We start from the raw sequence: 19,026 nt of genomic DNA on the forward strand, positions 1-19,026 counted from the left end.
CATGCCCGTGAATATGTTAACAAAATTCATGGCAAAAGGATCTTTGCAGATAAACTTACCAAGATTACTTTAAAATAGGGAGATCATCCCGGGTTAAGTGGGCCCAGTGTAATCACGGGACCCCTTAAAAGCAGAAGCTGGAGAAGTTTGAAAGGGACTTGACAAATCATTGCTGGCTGAAGATGGAGAAGAGCACATGAGAAGGAATGTAGGTGGCTTCCAGGAGCAGAGAGCAGCCCCCAGCTGACAGCTGGCGAGGAAACAGGGGCCTCAGGCCTGTAGCTGCAGGGAACTGGGTTCTTCCAACAATGAAGGGACTTGGAAGAGGACCCCAGGCCTCAGGACCACAGCCCCGGCCAGTTCTCTGATCTTAGCTAAGTGAGCTCTGAGCAAAGAATCTAACTAGGCTGTCCAGGGTTTCTGACCTGCAGAAACTGACAGGTAATAAATTTGTGTTTGAGCAGCTGTGTTTGTGGTAAATTGTTACATAACAGTGGATAATACAAGGGGAAAAAGGCTAGGTTCTTCCCATTTTGAGCAAGTTTTGAAAATTTTTGTCTTAGCAACTATTATTCAGAATAGGCTAAGTTCTGTGACAATCCCATTCTTTCCTTGGCCTCAGTCAATAAGATTTCTCTCTCAGGTTACAATCCAACTGATGCTCAGCAGTGGATTTAATCTATGCAGTTATTTATGGGCCAGGCTCAGTTCTGCAGTTCTCAGCATCTTCTGGTTCTTGGATTCTCTGCATTTGGCCAGTACATGAGGGAACAGAGATTGTGAGAATAATGCAGGGGGTATTAAAGGCCAAGCCTGGAAGCAGTGAACTTCACCCACCAACATTCTACTGGTGATAGTCACCTTCTCACCTACATACATGCAAAGGGGGCTGGGAAGTACAATCTGGCTATGGGTTATTTAATCTAGTAGGTGAAAGTGCCCCTTCTGTACAACCAGCTCATTTTTCCTACAGTGTCTTGGGAACTGGAGGTATAAGGTAGTAGCATTGGAAAATCCTGATTTTACCAAAAACAAGCAGATTCTAGGAAAGACCTATTAGGTTTGGAATAAGATAGTTAAAACAAATTATATTGCCTTTATGTAAATCATAAATGCTCTGGCTCCCTACAGCCTTTTGCACCTTGTGTTATATACAAACTACTTCACATATTTGTATTCCCTTATTGGCTTCGAAACACATTTGATGTTGTCAATCCTAGATCCAAAGTCATTGATGGGACATTGCATGTCATCGATGGATGAATATTAGTAACTCAGAAAGGGGAGAGAAATGGGAGAATGCCGTTAGGAAGCAAAGAGAAAAAAGAGGGATTCTTGCAGATTGGAAAGGTCCAGGAAACATTAAGGTTTCTAACTTGCTCCCTAGCATCATTACCAGTGGGATGGAAAAAGAGGACATTTTTTTTACATTTATATTTTCACATTTTGAGTCTGGACTCTAGGCATTGTATTCTTGCAATTTTAGAAAAACTCCCATGTTCCAAGTGTGGTATAGAAGCATCAAGTTCATAGGACACATAGGGCCTAATGTGAACTGGGGCAGTGAGTTTCTCAGTGGTAAGTGGTATAGCCCAGTCACAGATGACAGAAATCACCTCTCCAAAGAGTTGGTTCTATTTAAGACCCCAGGACACTTGTTCATGTGTGTGTGTTGGATAGGTATGAGGCTGAATGGCCAGGAGTGACTGTGGATGGAATTCTCAAAAAATTTGATTAAGAATTGCAAATATGTATTTTCTGAATACCCAAGTTTATAGACTGCAAACTCATTATACAAGCACCATACAAACATGTGCTAATCTAGCTGAAGGAAAAGAGGAAATTATTATTATTCAAAGCAAGTTGAATACAGAATGGCAACCATTTAGGAACTGGAGGCCAACTCAGGGAGGGACCCTACCCAGACTGAACAACCTTGGGAAGCTCATTCTTATGACAGAAACAAAAGCAGCAAGGAGCAGATAGCCAGTCTCTCCAGCTCTGTGCCTCATTATTCTACACATAACTTCACTCACCTCTAGGTGAGGGTCCAGTCTTCCATTTATGCTTTTAAAAATGATTTATTGAATGCCTACTAAAAGCAGTACTCTATGCAGGATTCTGTAGAAGACACAGATATGACACAGTCTGCAATTATTCATAAGGACATGAGAGAACTGCAAGGATGTATGCGATTTCAAAAAGGAAGTTAGAGAGATTCCTGTAAATACTTAGACTTTCCGAAACAGGAAGAGCAAAACACAGAAACCAACAAGGGTGATTAAGATTATAGGAAGAAGGGATGGTTAACAACTCCAGATGTATCGGGAGGAGGACTGAGGGTAACTGATAGCTTTTGAGCACTCAATTCCTTTTGACCACAGAGGAAGAAATATACATAATAAGGGTTGAGAAATTAGAAGTAATGAATGCAGGCATATTGATGGGAGCTAGAGCTTGACTCAATATATGACAGTCTGACATTCTTTTTATTATGACATCTGTATTGCTTCCCTTCCCTGAATCCTACTTCCCTGTGTCTAGGTAAGTTTTACTGTCTCCCTATATGCCACATTCCGTACTCCCTACCACATTCTACCTCATTAATAACTGAACAAACTTAAGAGTATATATCCTCAACATAAATTTGGGGAGGAGGAAGTAAATTGGGTGATTGGAAATAGCAAAACAGGGGAATGGGGGATTGATTTTGTTCCTTTTGACAATTTTGGTTCTTGAGTCCTTAGAGAGTCTGCATAGACTTCTTCCTGGTTGAGTTACTGGGCAAATAAATACACAGAGGAGGAGGCAAGAAATATTTGCACCATAGAAAAGTAGGTGCATTAAATATTTAGCTGTGAAATGAACTGGTGATCATCAATTCAAACACTAAGGTTGAAAACAAAGAGTTTAAATGTGAATTATTCCTTCACCCCCAGAAAGTTCTGATACGGTGTTAATGTTTATTGTCGTTTTATTTTAATTAAGGAGAAAACCTCTAACTGTTCTCCATGCCTTTCATTTTCTGGTGAGTGAACAAGGTAGCGACTACACTTGAGAACATAGGTTGGAGGAGATTATACTATTTTCCCCTAATTTGGTTCCATTAATTGGGAGAAATGTTATTCAGTCTTCAGATTGCTGTTGATCTTTTGGATGTGAGGTAAGCGTTGAAGTCAGATCTTCTTTGTATGAAGCTGAACAAATTGAAATGTGTTGTGCAACTTGCTCTGAATCTATACTGGACTAATAACATGTCTTGTACTGTGCTTTGGCAGGAGGAACAGTGAAGATCTGTCCTCATGTCTTCTGACTGCAGGTCACTTGGGTTTTGGCACTGACATTTTTGGGATGATATGTCCTGGTATGATATATATTGGGATGGTATATCTTTGGATGGTATGTCCTGGGATGGTGTATCTTGGGATGGTGTGTCCCCTGGTTTGATGCCGGTTGTTTTCATATCATTTATTTGCATGTCTTCTTTTTCAGTACTTGTGGACTGAAGGTCTTGTTGGTCATCATCTTGATACTGACTATCTTGAAATAGAGCATCTTGTAATCGCTGATATAGGTGATGTTGATTTAAGACATTCAGAGTTTGAGTTTAAGACATTCTTGACATAGAACTTTCTGCTTCAGGGATTTTTTCTTTGATACATCTTAGGTTTGCCCGGCTTAGGATCCCCAGTTGAGGGAATCCTGCATTTTGAATTGCAGTTCTTGTGCTTTGTTTTTCCAGTCTTGAGTTCTCTGGTCTTGGGATTGTTGGTCTAAATATTGCCAGCCTTGAGTTTTCCAATCTGGAGATTGATTTCTTGGGGATTGCCAATCTTGGTGTAGTTGCTTTGCAGATTTCTCCTCTAGGACCTGCTCATCTTAACCTTGCTGGTGTTGGGTTTGTTTTTTTGGGGATTGCTTCTTATCAGCCTGTTGATCTTTATCTTGTCTACCTTTGGATTCTTCCTTTGGGGATTGCTCCTCTTTGCCATGTTGGTGTTTAGCTTGCCCCATTGGAGATTGTTGCTTCAGGGATTGCTCCCCTTGGGCCAGCTGGTCTTCAGCTTGCTGATATGGGGGTTGCTGCATGGTTTGCTTAATTCAGACTCGCTTATCTATGGAGTGCCTCTTTGGGGATAGCCAGCCTTTGATGTATGGGTCTAGGGATTTCTTCCTTGGGGATTGCTGATCTTGGATTTGGACCAGACTTTTCTTTTTTGGAGATTGGCAGCCTTTGCTTTTCTGGCCAATGGAGAGCTGCTTTGGGGATGGTCAGTCTTTGCTTTGCTGGTCTAGGGCATGCTGTTTTGGGGATTTCCCTTCTTAGCGTTCCTTCATACATTTCCACTCTTGGGTCAGTAACATTTCTGATTAAATGTTTTGGTATGATATATGTGTAAATTGCTGGTCTTGAGTTTGGACGTTTTGTAGCTGAAGATCTGGGGATTGCTGATGTAGGCATTGTATATTAGGGCACTGCACAGCATGGAATGTTGGGTCTTTGTGCTGGCAGGACTTGTACTTGGGGAAGGCATGTCTTGGGATGGTACATTTTGGGATGGTATGTCCTGGTATAATATATCTTGGGATGGTATGTCCTGGTATGATAAATCTTGGGATGGTATGTCCTGGTATGATATATCTTGGGATAGTATATCTTTGGATGGTATGTCCAGGGATGGTATGTCTTGGGATGGCACGTCTTCAGATGCCAGGTTGTGAGAGACTGTGTGACATGGGATTGTGGGGCTCCAGATAGCAGGGTTGTACTGGCAGAATTTGGGTTGGCAAAGTGTGGGATGGCAGGTCTTGGGGTGGTAACAGTTGGAATTTTTTAATAGAAGGGGCTTGGGCCTGCAGCAGTTGGGTTTGTATTTCTGGGGATTGTACGGTAGCATATTGTAGGTCTTCATCATTCAGTTGTCTACTGTGTGTGATATTTTCTGAGGGCCTTTTCCTTTTATGTGGAAGTTAAAGGTTTCCACTCAGTTTGTTCCTTATAAAGTTTTAAAGGTGAATGGATATTTTTCTGTTGTTCATCAGGCACAGAGAGAGAAGATGCATAGTACACACTGCCTCTCCTCCCTGAATGTTGGAAGGTGAAAGGATTTCTTGAGACTCTTAATTTGAAGAAAGAAGAAAGTATAACCTCCAAGGAAAACAGGTTGTGTGTTTCCTATTGAGTCATCACAGGAAAACTCTTCTTGAAGCTCAAATTGAATTATAGCATTTTCTTCTGGGACAGATGATTCACTATCTTGTGTAACATTCAGAGGCGAGAAAAACACAATCTATAAAACAAGTGGGGGAAATGTTGCTATAACAGAATCATCTTTGATGTTCTTTCCTCTTGTCTTTCTAAATTATTTTTCATCTCTGCCTTAAGACTATAGATAGGAAATAACATCTGCATGAGGAATCAGAAAGTAAATATGAGTGCTGCCTTTACTATCAACATATTGGTTTTATTTTGGACAAGTCATCACCCTCTATTATCTCAAGTGCTTTATGGGAATGTAGAAGAGGACCTAATTCTGAGACAACCAGGAAATGCTTCACAGAGGAGGTGATATTTGATATCTGTCTTGATGGATGAGTAGGAATTGATCAGGCAAAAAGTTAAGTAAGATAGAAGTCAAAATCCAGGTAAAGGAAACAGTAGAAACAGTGCATACCAAAACACAAGGTTGTGATGCAACAGTGTGAGGGCAGATGGTTAGCAGTTATATGTTGTTGGACAGTCCAGTGTTACAAGCTGAATGTTTGTGTCCCTCCAAGCTGTTATGTTGAAATCTAGTCTCCAATGTGATGGCATTTAGAATCTTTGGGAGGCTATTAGATCATGAGGGTGGAGCATTCACAAATGGGATCAGTGCCCTTATGAAAGGGACCCCAAAGAGCTCAATGCAAGGGCACTGAGAAGACTGCCATCTGTGAACCAAGAAGCAGGTCCTCATCAGACTGAATCTCCCAGCACCTTGATCTTGGACTTCTCTGCTTCTGGAATTGTGAGAAATACTTTTTTTCAAGTTACTCAGTTTTTGGTATAGCAGCCCAACAGACTAAGACAGAAATTGGTACCAAGAAGTGGGAGTGCTGCTATATCAAATACCTAACAACGTAGAAACAGATTTGGACCTTGGTAATGGGTAGACGCTGGAAGAGTTTGAGGTACATGCTAGAAAAGGCTTATATTGCTGTTAATAGACCATTAAGGGCAATTCTGGTGAGAGCCCAGGAAAGAAAAAAGAGCTCTCCAGAAAGCTTCAGTCTTCTTTGAGAATACTTAAGTAATCCTGAACAAAGGTAGAAATATGGATGGTAAAGGTCATTCTGATGACAACTCAGACAGAAGTGAGGAATATGTTTCTGCAAATTGGAGGAAAGGTGATCTTGGCTATAAAGTATCAAAGAACTTTGCTGAATTGTGTTTGTGTTTTGTGGAAGATAGAACTTACAAGTAATGAAATTTAACTGGAAAAATTTGCTATTTCTAAGTCAAGTGTTGAAGGTTAGGCTTGGCTCCTACTGATCAGTTTGTAGTAAAATATGACGAGAGAAATGATTGAAAAATAAAATCGTAAGCAAAAAAACCACAGACTTCATAGTTGGGAAAATTATCAGTCTATTCATATTGCAAAAAATGAGAACATTACAAGTATGGCCAAATGACTGATTTGATAAGAAAATTAGTATGGATCAACCATCTCGACAGTAGCCAGAAGCTATTCTCCAAGGTAATAGAAAAATGACCCTAAAGGAGATTCAAAGATCATCAGGGCCGCCACTCCCACTACAGGTTCAGAGGGCACGGGTCCAGGAAGAATGGTTTCAAAGGCTGGCACTGGCCCTCTGGTTCAATATAGAACCAGGGTGCCTTGACCCAGTGCCCCATGGGTAGGAGCCCTGCAGAGAGCTACTGCACGGGCTGTGCCCAGAGGAGCCACGAGGATGTGGCTGCCTCTACCTAGGTTTCAAAACACAGAGCTTCTGGACCAAGCTGTGAGCTCAGGACCCCAAGCCAGTAGCGCCACTGGCATGGAATGCCAGCCTAGGAGAGCCACAGGGCCCAGAAAGAGAGTTTTTACTTTAGCCCCTTCCTGTGGAGCTGTGGGTGTGATGTTGCCACCCTAGTGTGTTTCTAAGTCAGAGAATCACCAAAAAGAATTATCCTTGAATCTTAAAGTTTTAGTTGTTTGCCTTTTTTAGGTTTTGGACTTAGGACCTGTCCTTTCTTCTGTCCTATTTCTTCCTTTGGCATGGAAATGTCTATCCTATGCCTGTCCCACCATTATATTTTGGAAGTTTGGTTTCATAGTGTGTTCGGTTTCGTAGGTTCACAGCTAGAGGGGAATTTTCTTAGGATGAGTCACATCTTGAATTTCATCCATCTCTGATTTAGATGGTATTTAGATGAGACTTGAGACTTAGACTTCAAAGTGGGAGCTGAAATAAGATAAGACTTTTGGGGCTATTGGGATGGAAATGATAACATGTATTTGGGGGTCAGGCAGAAATGGAATACTATAGGCTGAATGTGTCCCCTTTAAATTCGTATGTTGAAACTTAATCCCTAGTGTGATCATATTTGGAGATAGGATGTTTGGGAGGTGTTTAAATATGAGGGTGAGGCCCTCACAAATAGGATTAGTGCTCTTTTATAAAAGAGAGCCCAGAGAGCCAAGACCATTCAGTGGGGAAAAGGGTAGTCTCAGCAATGTTGCTGGAACACCAGATACCCACATGCAAAAGGATGAAGTTGGAGCCTTACCCTACACTGTATACAAAATTTAACTCAAAATAGGTCAAAGATATGACCCTAAAAGCTAAAACTTTAAAACTCATAGAAGAAAATATTGATGGAAATCTTCATGACATTGGGTTTGACAATGATTTCATGTGTATGACACTACAAGCACAGACAACAAAAGAAAAATAGGTTAGTTGGACCTCATCAAAATTTAGAGCTGTTCTGCATCAAAGGATACTGCCAAGAAAGAAAAGACAACATAGAGAATGGCAGAGAAAATTTGCAAATCATGTATCTAATGAGGGATTCATATCCAGAATATGTAAAGAACTCCTATAATTAAACAACAAAAATCATACAACTCAATTAAAAATGGGAAAAGGACTATAGTAGACATTTCTCAAAGAAGATATACACCTGGCCATTAGGTACATGAAAACATGCCCAACATCCCTAATCACTAGGAAATGCAAACCAAACACAATGAGATGCTACTTCATACCCATTAGGATGGCTATTATTAAAAAAAGAAAATAAAAAACATTGGCAAGGATGTAGAGAAATTCAAACTTCTTGGTAGAAATGTAAAATCATTCAGCCACCATCAAAAACAGTTTGGGAAGTTCTCAAAAGGTTAAATGTAGAACTACTGTATAGCCCAGGAATTACACTCTTAGGTATATATACAAAAGACTGAAAGCAAAGACTTGAACAGATATTTTCACACAAATGTCCCTAGCAGCATTATTTACAATAGCCAAAAGGTGCAAAAAACCTGTGTCCATCACTAGGTGAATGGCTAGAGAAAATGTGCTATATACATGAAGTGGACTACTATGCGTCCATAAAAGGAATGAAATTTTGAAAAGTGTTACAACATGAATGAACCTGGAAAACATGTTTAGTTAAATAAGACAGATGCAGAAGAGCAGATAATAATGATTCCACTTTTATGAATTATCTAGGATAGGCAATAGATAATAGAAAGTAGAAAGAGATGTAAAGTAGAATAAAGGTTTCCAGGAGCTGGCAGGAGGTAATTGAAGTTACTGTTTTATGGCATAGAGTTTGTATTATGATAATGAAAACATTTTGGCATAGATAGTGGTGACAGTTAGACAGCATTATGAATGTATTTAATGCCACAGTGAATTGTACACATATAAAATATAAAATAGTATTTTAGGTATATTTTGTCACAAAAAAGATACTCTAAAGCTACAGAAATTAAGACAGTGTGGAATATGTGGAAGGATTGATGTCTAGATCAATGGACAACGTAAAATGTCCAAAAGAGACCTATAATTAAGAGGTCAGTTGATTTTCAAACAAAAGTGCCATGGGGGAAAACATTTTCATCATGTACTATTGGAACAGCTGCATATTTCCATGGTGGGATGAGGTGGAGGTGCAGGGGGCATGAACTTTTAACCTTATGTCACAACTATACATAATTGTTAACTCAAAATCTATTTTAGACCTGAACATAAAAGCTAAAACTATAGAACTACTACAATAAATAAAGGAGAAAATCTTTACAATCTTGGTGTAGAAAAGCTAACAGTCTTTGTTAGAATTCCTTAACAACTAACCATAAAAGAAAATAAATAATAAATTGCACTTAATCGTAAGTGTTATTTGATAGAAACTATTAAGAAAATGAACAGGCCAGCCAAAGCTGGGAAAAATATTAGCAATATATATCTATCTCAAAAAAGGACTTATATTAGCAATCAGGTTCATGAAACTCAATAAGATATACAGTACAATAAAAGTTGGCTAAAGATCTGAACAAACATCTCAAATATATATATATCTATATGCAACTATATACACACACACAAATGGACAATAAACACAGACTCTCATCATTTATTATCAGGGAAATGCAAATAAAAACCACAGTGAAGTGGCAGTACATACCCAGTTGAATGGCAAAATTATTAATACAAATGTAAATTGCAGGTGGTTGTGATTATATGGCACAACTGTATCTCTCATACTGCTGATGGGAATCCAACATGGGATAGCCACTTTTTGGAGAACGTTGGCATTTTCTTACAACATCCACCTGACATATGACCTAGCAATCAAATCGTAGATGCGACAATCCAAGAGAAATGGAAACATGTCCACATAACGATGTGAACTCAGATATTCATGACAAGCAAATGTCCATCAAGAAGTAAATGGATAAGCAAATTGTAGTGTGCCTTTATATAAAAGTGACAAACTACTGGTGCATCCAACAGCGTGGATGAGTCTCATAGACGTGTTGCTGACTGAAAGAAACCAGACACAGAGAGTACTTGCTTATGATTCCATCTATATGAAGTTTATGCAAGTAAACATCAATCAAGGCGATGACGATGGTGACAAGAGGTTCCAGGGAGCCCTTTAGGGTGATAGGAATTCACTCTCTCTTGATTGTGTCAGTAGCTGAGCAGGTACATTACAATTTGTCGAAAGTCCTTGAATGATACACTTGAAGTGGGTGCATTTTATTGTTTGTAAACTATACTTCTATAAAGCTGATGTAAAAAACAGGAAAAAAAGTCTTCCTAACACAGAGCCTAGAGCTATTACTTGGGACTTAGAGAGCAGGCTGTGGAGCCACATTGAGTTCAAACCCTGATGTTATATGATACTGGGAAGGTTACTTTTTGCACTTTGGTTCTGTCATATGCAAAATAAGGATGTTTCAATAGTTTCGTTAAGGTTAAGTTGGTGCTAAGTGATTTTAACAGTGACTGACATAGTATTCAGTAAATGTAAACTATAAAGATTATTATAAATAACATGAGTATCACTGTTAAACATTTTTCTTGTCTTTTTCTCTGGTGAGGGAATTGTTTTACACACCCTTATGGCCCAGGTATAAGCTACTCATGTTACAGTAAATTGCGTTCCCATTAAGTCTGATTTTTCATATGTTTTGGTAGGAAATAAGGAACTTCGTGTGGAGAGATGACTGTGGGTAGCAAATAGGGAGAGAAAAAGAAGCATAGTTGTGTCAAAGAGTGGAGAAGCCATCAATTTTAAGCTTGTCCCTCCTTGACTTTCCTAAACTTAGAAGTTTCTGTTCAGTATCTTCAAGTACTGCTCTGCCCATGAATAGGCCAGAGGTCACCTTGGAGTTCCCCACTAGGGGTCCATTCCCATAACAACACTAAACGCACCTCATTTGACCTTGTCCAGTGCTGGCTTCTGAAGGAGGCGATAGTCACAGAGATGCTGAGTTCTGCTATGCTGATGATCAGTGAGACTGAAAAAATTCCCTGAAAATAATGAGATTAAATTTATGGCATTTGGAGTAAAAACTATATAATTTTAAAGATATAAGCCAAGCACCACTTAAACTGTATGAACAAGTATGGGAAAACCCGTATTTTAGATGTCCCTGTAGCCATCGGTGGTGGAACAATTTTCATTTTATATCTTTCTGATAAGCAGAGGTTAACAAACTGCAAGGCCTATAAGGGCCAGGTAAACATCCCAAATTAGTGAAACAATTAGGAGGGGAGACAGTAGAGAATGAAGGTATTTCTAGGATACATCCTTTACTTAGTTCCAGGCAATAGCTGCCCTGTGGGAATATGGGCCCCATGCTGCCTGGTCTTTTTTCTTTCCTAAGAAAGCTGGGTATACGTATTTCTAGTGTGAAGTTTTCCAGTTACTTATTCACTTGTATGAACCAAACCGAACATACGTACAGGCTGGATATATTCCACACATTGCCACTTTGCACACTCTGTTTTTAGGTAATATTTAGATCAAGAAGCAGCATGGAATAGCATGGTGTCCAAAAAGCTTAGACTGCAGAGACCAAAAGAGCTGGCTGCAGTTGGGTCCAAGGTCACACTTAACCTTGGACAAGTGATTGAGTCTTTGTGAATCTTAGTTTCCCTGCAACACGTCCAAAAGCTTGGATATTCTGTTTGTTGTTAAAACCACAGTGTGTGAAGTGCCTTGTAAATTTACAAATTTACTGGCTTCACCTGTTGAATGAGATAGACCTGGTCCTGGTCTTTGTGGAGTGTACATCATAGTAAGGGAGGCAGTAACAAATAATTAGGCAATTATCTACTTAACTTAAGGAATTAACTAAGTTGCGATAAGTGCTATGAAAAACTATTGGAAACTGTGCACTGTTGTCATGGGAGATATGACCAGGTCTGCACTGGGAGGGAGAGAGGTGAGATCCAGAAGGTTCTCCTCAAAGAAGTGGTGTTTAAAACAAAACAGAAACGGACTCATAAATATGGAGAACAAATTGGTGGTTGCCGTAGGGAGGGGGTGGAAGATGGGAAAAATAGATGAAGGGGATAAAGAAGTACAAATTCCCAACTATAAAATGTCACCAGGATGAAATGTACAGCATAGGGAATATAGTCAAGACTATTTAATAACTTTGTACAGTGACAGATGGTAACTATACTTATTGTAGTGAGCATTTCATAATATATATAATTGTCAATTTGTTATACACCTAAACTAGTCATAATACGCCTAAAGTCAACAATACTTTAATAAGAAAAAAAATCTTAAATAAAAAACATAAAAGAAAAAAAGAAGCAATATTTAAACTGAAATTAAGGAATAGTTACTTGGGTAGATAGAAAAGGTAGGCCCTGGGGTGGGGAACATTTGAAGCAAGAAAAGGCTGGTGTTATGGTCATGGGGCAGTGAGAATTTGACACACCAAGGATTCCAGGAAGTGGTAGGAGTGTGGAGTGAGAAGGATGAAGACCTGGGATAATGTTGGAAAGGTAGGCAGGATAGATGCTATAGGGTCTTGCAAGCTTTTTAAAATTTGACTTTTAATTTAAGGTTTAACATGAACTAATTGAGTAATGTGCTCAGATTTGCATTTTTAAGTGATGACTGGCTGCAGTGTAGAGTTCAGTCCAAGAGATGTCTAAAGCCCATTGTTCTGTCTTTTTTTAAAGCTTACTTATAACCTTAAGGTTACAGGAAGGAATCATGGAATTACAAAAGTGAGGTCTTGGGAGAGATTCACCAAGGATTCGGTATGTAGGAACTAATCCTGCGATCCCCATCCATGTAGGGCAGGAAGTAGTGGAGTTCCATTTAGCTGGAGATGAACCCTTTCAGTATATAATTTCTTCCTGGCATGTACTGACATAATGTACAGGGTGGTCTCCTGTCCAGTGGGTGGGTAAGGATTATAATGTCATCTCATATTCTTGGCCCAGTTAGGACACAATTTTGTGCCTTAGATTTTTTTCTGGCCTAGTAGCCTTTTTTTATGAGTCTTACTCTTAGAACTTACAGGAGCATCCTTAAGCTCACTTTAATGGGTGATCGTGAAGAATAAATAACATCTTGTATTGAGAAACTGATAGGTCTTTGCCTTTCCTTCTTATCAAGGGAGACAGTTTCCCATGATTCCATTTCACTTCCATCCAAACAGGTTACATCTCAGTAACACTCTAGAGCCAAAGCCTTCAAGATGTGGCTCCCAGAAATAGAATGAAGCCCCATATTTGCCTGGAGAATTAGAGGAAATTCTTTTTGCAATCATTGACATACATAGAAATAATGTCATTGAATGCTTGCTAGAAACTTAAAATTATACCTACAATTATATTTCCTAGTATATACATCTCATCTGCTGTAATGAATAAAATTCCTAGCTGGGTATAAAGTTATTTATACTCTAAAATGATTAAAATACTTTAGTAAATGGCTGAAACAGCTTCTCTCACTGTATTTTGGTTTGAGTATTGAGTAAACTCTTTAGATCCTTCTTTTCCTTATTAATGCCGAAAGGTAAACTTTAATTCAATCCACGTCAATACTAGTAGTAACTAAAACCTACTGAGTATTTACGCTGTGTCAGGTAGTGTTCTAATTTAATCCTCACAGCAACCCAACAAGTCAGTAACCTTATCATTTTCCACATGAGGAGAACTCAGGCTCAGATATAAGGTTAGGCCAAGGTCACAAGCTTATAAGTGACAAAGCCAGGATTCACAGCCAGACACTGTGTCTTCTGAATGACACCTGGAACTCCTCTCTTAGAGTGCTTAGCACAAAGGTAGTGACATTTCTGTGGAGTTATTTTACTGTTTCATTTCTTGACTTTGTATTAGATGACAACCCCCACCTAATTCTAAGAAGTGCAGTTCACCCCTTCTCTCTGAGAGGGCCTCATTTACCAGTACTCTTAGCACCCCACATACAGTATGTGCTCAGTAAATATCTTTTCAAAAATTGTTGAGTTTTACAAAACAGTATGCAGGAACCTCATTAGAATTCATGCATGCAAGTCACACAAAACCACATTGGGAAAATTCTGTTGTGAAATGGGGAGTGAGGAGTTGTTCTGCTTGATTTTCTACAGTGTGGGATGTGCGGTTTGATAATCATATTCAATATTACATAATTCATATTTGGAAAACACTACTGCTTGTATTTGCAATGCAGGTTATGGAAAAGACATAGAATATTTATGTTTATCAAGAGGGAGGAGAGTTTTTTCATTATTTCATCCTTTGTTCATGGAATGATTCATTCACTTCATGCCCACTCTGTGTTAAGCATGATTCCTTGTTCTGTGAATGTAACAGCAACTAAAATACAATATACTTGTCCCCTTGGAAGGGCATGTTCTAGTGGAGGAAGCTCTAATGAGTCTACCCTCAGATACTGTGGCACAAGGTTAGGAACCCAGACTCTGGGGACTGGATGGAAATAGCACTGAACTAGGAATTATTTAACTAGGTGAGTGATGCTCATGAAATTGTCTCTTGGGATAATAAAGGGTCAAACCATCAAAATGATCCTAAAATTCTCAAGCTATGGGAATCTGCAATGCTGTGAAGTGCTAGCTAGATGTGTTTAAATTATTACCCATTCTGAAACTCAGTCTCCTTATCAGTGGAAGGAACTTAGTATATTTGCCCATCAAATCTCCCAGACTGGAAGGAACAAATGACTTGCTATACACAAAACTTAAACACTGTACCCTTTAGTGTAGTTATTACTATGATGATGGCAGTGCAGTGACCAAATGGGCCCATTTCTCTTGCCGTGGCAGGGCTGCCTACTCTCCTTGGGGACCCTATTCCTGGGGTCCATTGCCCCAGGACTTTGTGCAGTTCAAACCAGTTTTTACAATAATTTCCCTAAAGCTCCTAATGTACAGTACTCACAAAAAATGCTTCCCAGAGTGGATATCTGGTGAGGAAAACAAGGGGAAATCCTTGGGAGAAATGGAAGGAATTAAAAGCAAATATAGTTCCAATGCCCACAGTAACCAGGGCGAGTAGGATCTGACAGCCTGTGAGAAGAGAAATGGGTGCATGCACCGTCTCCGGTTCCCTGGGCATCCCGCTAAGCTTATGTCACCCTTCCCGCCTCCTGAATGCCTTCCTTGTCCATTTACCAGCCTCTCTCAGAGTTTCAGGGGACCCATATTTCTTTCCTCATTACACTTACCTGGTCCTTCAGGTTCGAATCCTTCACTCCATATGCTGTTCCCTGATATTATCCATTTATCTTATATCAGACTGATTGCAAGCTTCTTGAGGACAGACTATAAGCTGTTCAGCATTTTTTCCCCTGCCATAGTGCCAACATTCTGTTATTATCCCCACCCTGTATTTTCCACATTCAATATGTGCTTTTGGAATTGAGGCTCGGACCAGCCATCTAAAAGTTCATGAGGTTTGCTGACAAATGGAGAAACTGGGGTGAGGTTATGTCTCACCTCCCCTTCTCCCCAGAGCCTGACTGGAGCTGAGAGGAGCCCAGGGGGCTTCTCAGCCCATGAGGGGTCAGAGGGAGAGGGATGCGGCAGCTTTTCTCAGGACAGAGCTGCCCCTCAAAGCATCCTGGGGTTTCTCCCCAGGCCACACCTCTCTGGCACCGCCCCTCAAGTAGAGAATTAAACTAAGGATGTACTAAAGATGAAGGCTATCTGCACAGCTCCCCTCATGTGAGTTCTTAGCACTGAGCCCTTAGTGATTACTTTGTACTAGAATTACTAGATTACTTTGACTGTACAGAACTGCAGTCACTGAGTCATAGTGTCTTAGAATTCTAGAGCATAATCCAGCCCCCTGTCTTCCCAGTTATCTAGAAGACTCAACTTTCTTGTCAATTTGTTTACAGACGGTAGACACAAAATAAGTAGATGCCATATGTAAGATCAAATCCCAGTATCTACATTCATGAGCTATAAGGGAACTTACGGGATACCTGCTATATCCAGGCACTGTAGAAGGTGTTTTGTTTTAACTTGTATTAACAGTGTTCTTTTAACAGTTCTACACTTCTGAAACTTAGGTAAAGAAAGGCTAAGTTGCCCAATGTTACTACATACTAAGGGACAGGGAAAGGAATTAAACCCCACTGTCTCCAATATCCTTGTTGTTTCTACTCAGCCATGCTTCCACATGCTTTTGAAAGGAGTTTCCCACTTGTAGTTGCTGAGTTGTCTCCCTTACTATTTAACCATATTCTTCTATAGATTAAAAATCAGTCACTAAGAAGGTATAGGACCAGATGTAGTTGCCACTTTAGTGGAGCAGATTTTGCCTTTCAGAAAGACAAGTAGAACTAATTCTATTCAAGGCCTTCCTGATTTAAACTATACAAATACAAGTAAAACAACCTAAGAAGCCATTTAAAATTTTGCCTTCCATGTTAATCCTTATATCCTGTATTGGTTATGATTTAAGCTCTCAAATCATAAAGGCAAAAGGTCTCACAAAGCCAAAAAATATGTGCAAATATTACCTTGAGTATTTACTAGTTTGTGGTAACCGTGGCTAGCAGGGTTTCTCGGCCTCGGCACTGCTGGCACTTGGGGCCTGATAGTCCTTTGCTACAGGGAGTTGTTCTGTGTGCTGTAGGGTATCTGTCAGCGTCTTTGACCTCCAGCCATTACATACTAGCAGCACACCCCAGCTGTAACAACCCAAAGTGTCTCCAGACATTGCCAAATGGCCCCAGGGTGGAGGTGGGGGGCAAAGGCCAAATCATTCCAGGTTGAGAAGCACGGATGTATAGAAAGAATTGCAGACTGTGTCCTCTGTTAATTTTTCCTGATAGAATGCCTCTTTGTTTTTCACATCCAAATTCAGAGAAGGTATGTGTTTCTCAGTACAACATTTTCCTCCTGCCCATGTTTATCCAGGTGAATTTTAAATTATGTACCTAAAGTGCAACACAACATTTTCAACAAAACAATGTGTGGGACACGTCTGTATTTAAACTCTAAGCAGAACTGATAGGCCCTCAGAATCTTGTGAAGAAGTTTTGAAAAGCATGGTATGTCAGTAAAAGGGAAGGGCACTTGAGATGGTGCTGACACTGTTGCAGCCACAGACTGCAAAGGGTGTCCGCCACCTTGAAATTGATGAAGGGAAACCTCACTGACATGGCGTCAGGGGCCAGCAGGGGGAGCTAATCGCAGACCCCTACCCTGGAGGAGAAGAAAGATTTCTGCCTTCTGCCCTAGCAAAAGCCCAGCCAAAGGAGGAGACTGTCACAACTCAGCCAATGACAAGCCATGATATGTGAGACTCCCAATTTCCTCCAATGAACTTTTTGCTTAGAACAGCCCTTCCAACTTGGCCCTTTTCCTCTATAATAAAAGAACATTTCTCTCCCTTGTTCTCTGGACTTGCCTGCGGTTTTGCTGTAGCTTGCTTCTCCTGAATTGCAATTCTTTGCTATTCCCGAATATACCCCTTTTTGCTGGTTAAACAACTGACTTTCATTTTTTAAGGTTAACGTTACCAACCATTGTGATTATTTGGTAATGAAAGAATTGAAATATTTTGAGCATTTAAAACCTAACACGTTAATTTACTGCTCATATATAGATGTTTTATTGCCTTTTACTTAAGTTTTAGGGAATTGGATGGAGTTTGGGTTGACTAATATATAGCTTTTTTTCCTTTTAAAATGGTGGTAAAAACTGTCTTCATGCAGAATACCTGATTTTTAGGAGTTCATTGCTGATGTTAAGCAGGAGAAGCTTATAAGCCTATCTGCCTTGGTCATTTCAAAATGCATCTCATTTTAATGTTTCAGCTAGGTTATAGTTGTCAGCCTCTCCCTTTTCCCCGTTTTTGACTTTCCAGCATCTTAAAGATGGAAACTCTAATACTGCAATCTGTGGACTCAGACCAGAAGGCAAGAATAGGCTAATGCCGTGAAGAGGTGAAATGGCAGAATCCTTGTGGGGCTACAGTCTTCTTGAGTGGAAATGATATTCCCTCTTTCTTTCCCCCTGCAGAAGACCACTGTTCCTTGAGTTTGGCAAATAACATAGAGCATTTAGCATGTATCAACACTGCTCTAAATAAAATGAGACATTTAATATTTCATTAAATTCATCCTTCTGCATGTGCTACCATGTCACTCTCCCCAAACCCTTGGGAGATAGGTTCTATTATCACATCCATTTTAAAGATGAGGAAACTGAAGAGCAGCTACTGCTGGTAAGTGGGGGAGCTGAAATTTGAACTTGGCTTTTCCACTTGCATTTTCCACCCAACAGTTCAGGGTGTATGAGTTTTCTATTGCTACATAACTTACCACAAATTCAGTTACTGAAAACAACACGTTTGTAACCTTTTAGTTCCTGTGGGTCAGGAGTTGAGGCTTGGCCCAGCTGGTGCCTCCTGATCCCACGTGGCTGCAGTCAAGGTTTCAGCCAGGCTGCATTTTCATCTGGAGGCTCAGCTAGAGAAAACTCACTTCCAAGCACATTCAGGTTGTTGACAGATTTATTTCCTTGGGGTTGTATGACTAAGAGCTCTGGGTCTTGCTGGCTGGGAGGCAGAGGCTGCCGTCAGATCCCTCAGGCCTTTGCTTCCTTGACATGGCTGCTCACATCTGGCCAACAAGGAGAATTCTTCACCTGAGTTGGCTAAGATGGGAGGAAGGACTGGAGAGTTTGTGGTAAGGGTCTGAGTATGTGTGGCCCAGTCCCTCATGTTGCGCTACCTTTTTGGAGAAACTGCAGTTTTTTTTTTTTTTTTTTTTGTAATCAAGAGTGAGAATGCAGTTTTACTGTGTATGCCAATATCTGCAGTGTCTGCTTGGACTTGGTTGAAACCATTCATTCCTGCGCTTACTGTGAGCTTATTAGACCTTCCCTTGTGGTTCTTGCCTGATTTGTTTCCCAAAGTGCATGTGGTAGTGAGGCAAAGGAGAGTCAAGAATGATTCCCAAATTTATGACTTTAGAAATTGAGTGGATTGTCATGCCATTTATGAAAGATGACCAGTTTGGGG

General features: G+C 40.0%; 1 protein-coding gene across 1 annotated transcript; it reads right to left on the bottom strand.

The window, feature by feature from the left end:
* Positions 1-3,400: 3,400 nt before the first annotated feature.
* On the bottom strand, positions 3,401-15,105 carry MS4A14 (membrane spanning 4-domains A14). Its single transcript, XM_073228339.1, is given in 8 exon segments — positions 3,401-4,524; positions 4,527-4,724; positions 4,727-4,764; positions 4,767-4,968; positions 4,970-5,137; positions 5,139-5,291; positions 10,930-11,028; positions 15,085-15,105. Coding segments are annotated over 8 exon segments (1,725 nt in total). The 3' UTR covers positions 3,401-3,678.
* Between the last annotated feature and the right edge of the window lie 3,921 nt (positions 15,106-19,026).

This window comes from Manis javanica, unplaced genomic scaffold (assembly GCF_040802235.1).
Source record: "Manis javanica isolate MJ-LG unplaced genomic scaffold, MJ_LKY HiC_scaffold_25, whole genome shotgun sequence".
NCBI lineage: Eukaryota > Metazoa > Chordata > Mammalia > Pholidota > Manidae > Manis > Manis javanica.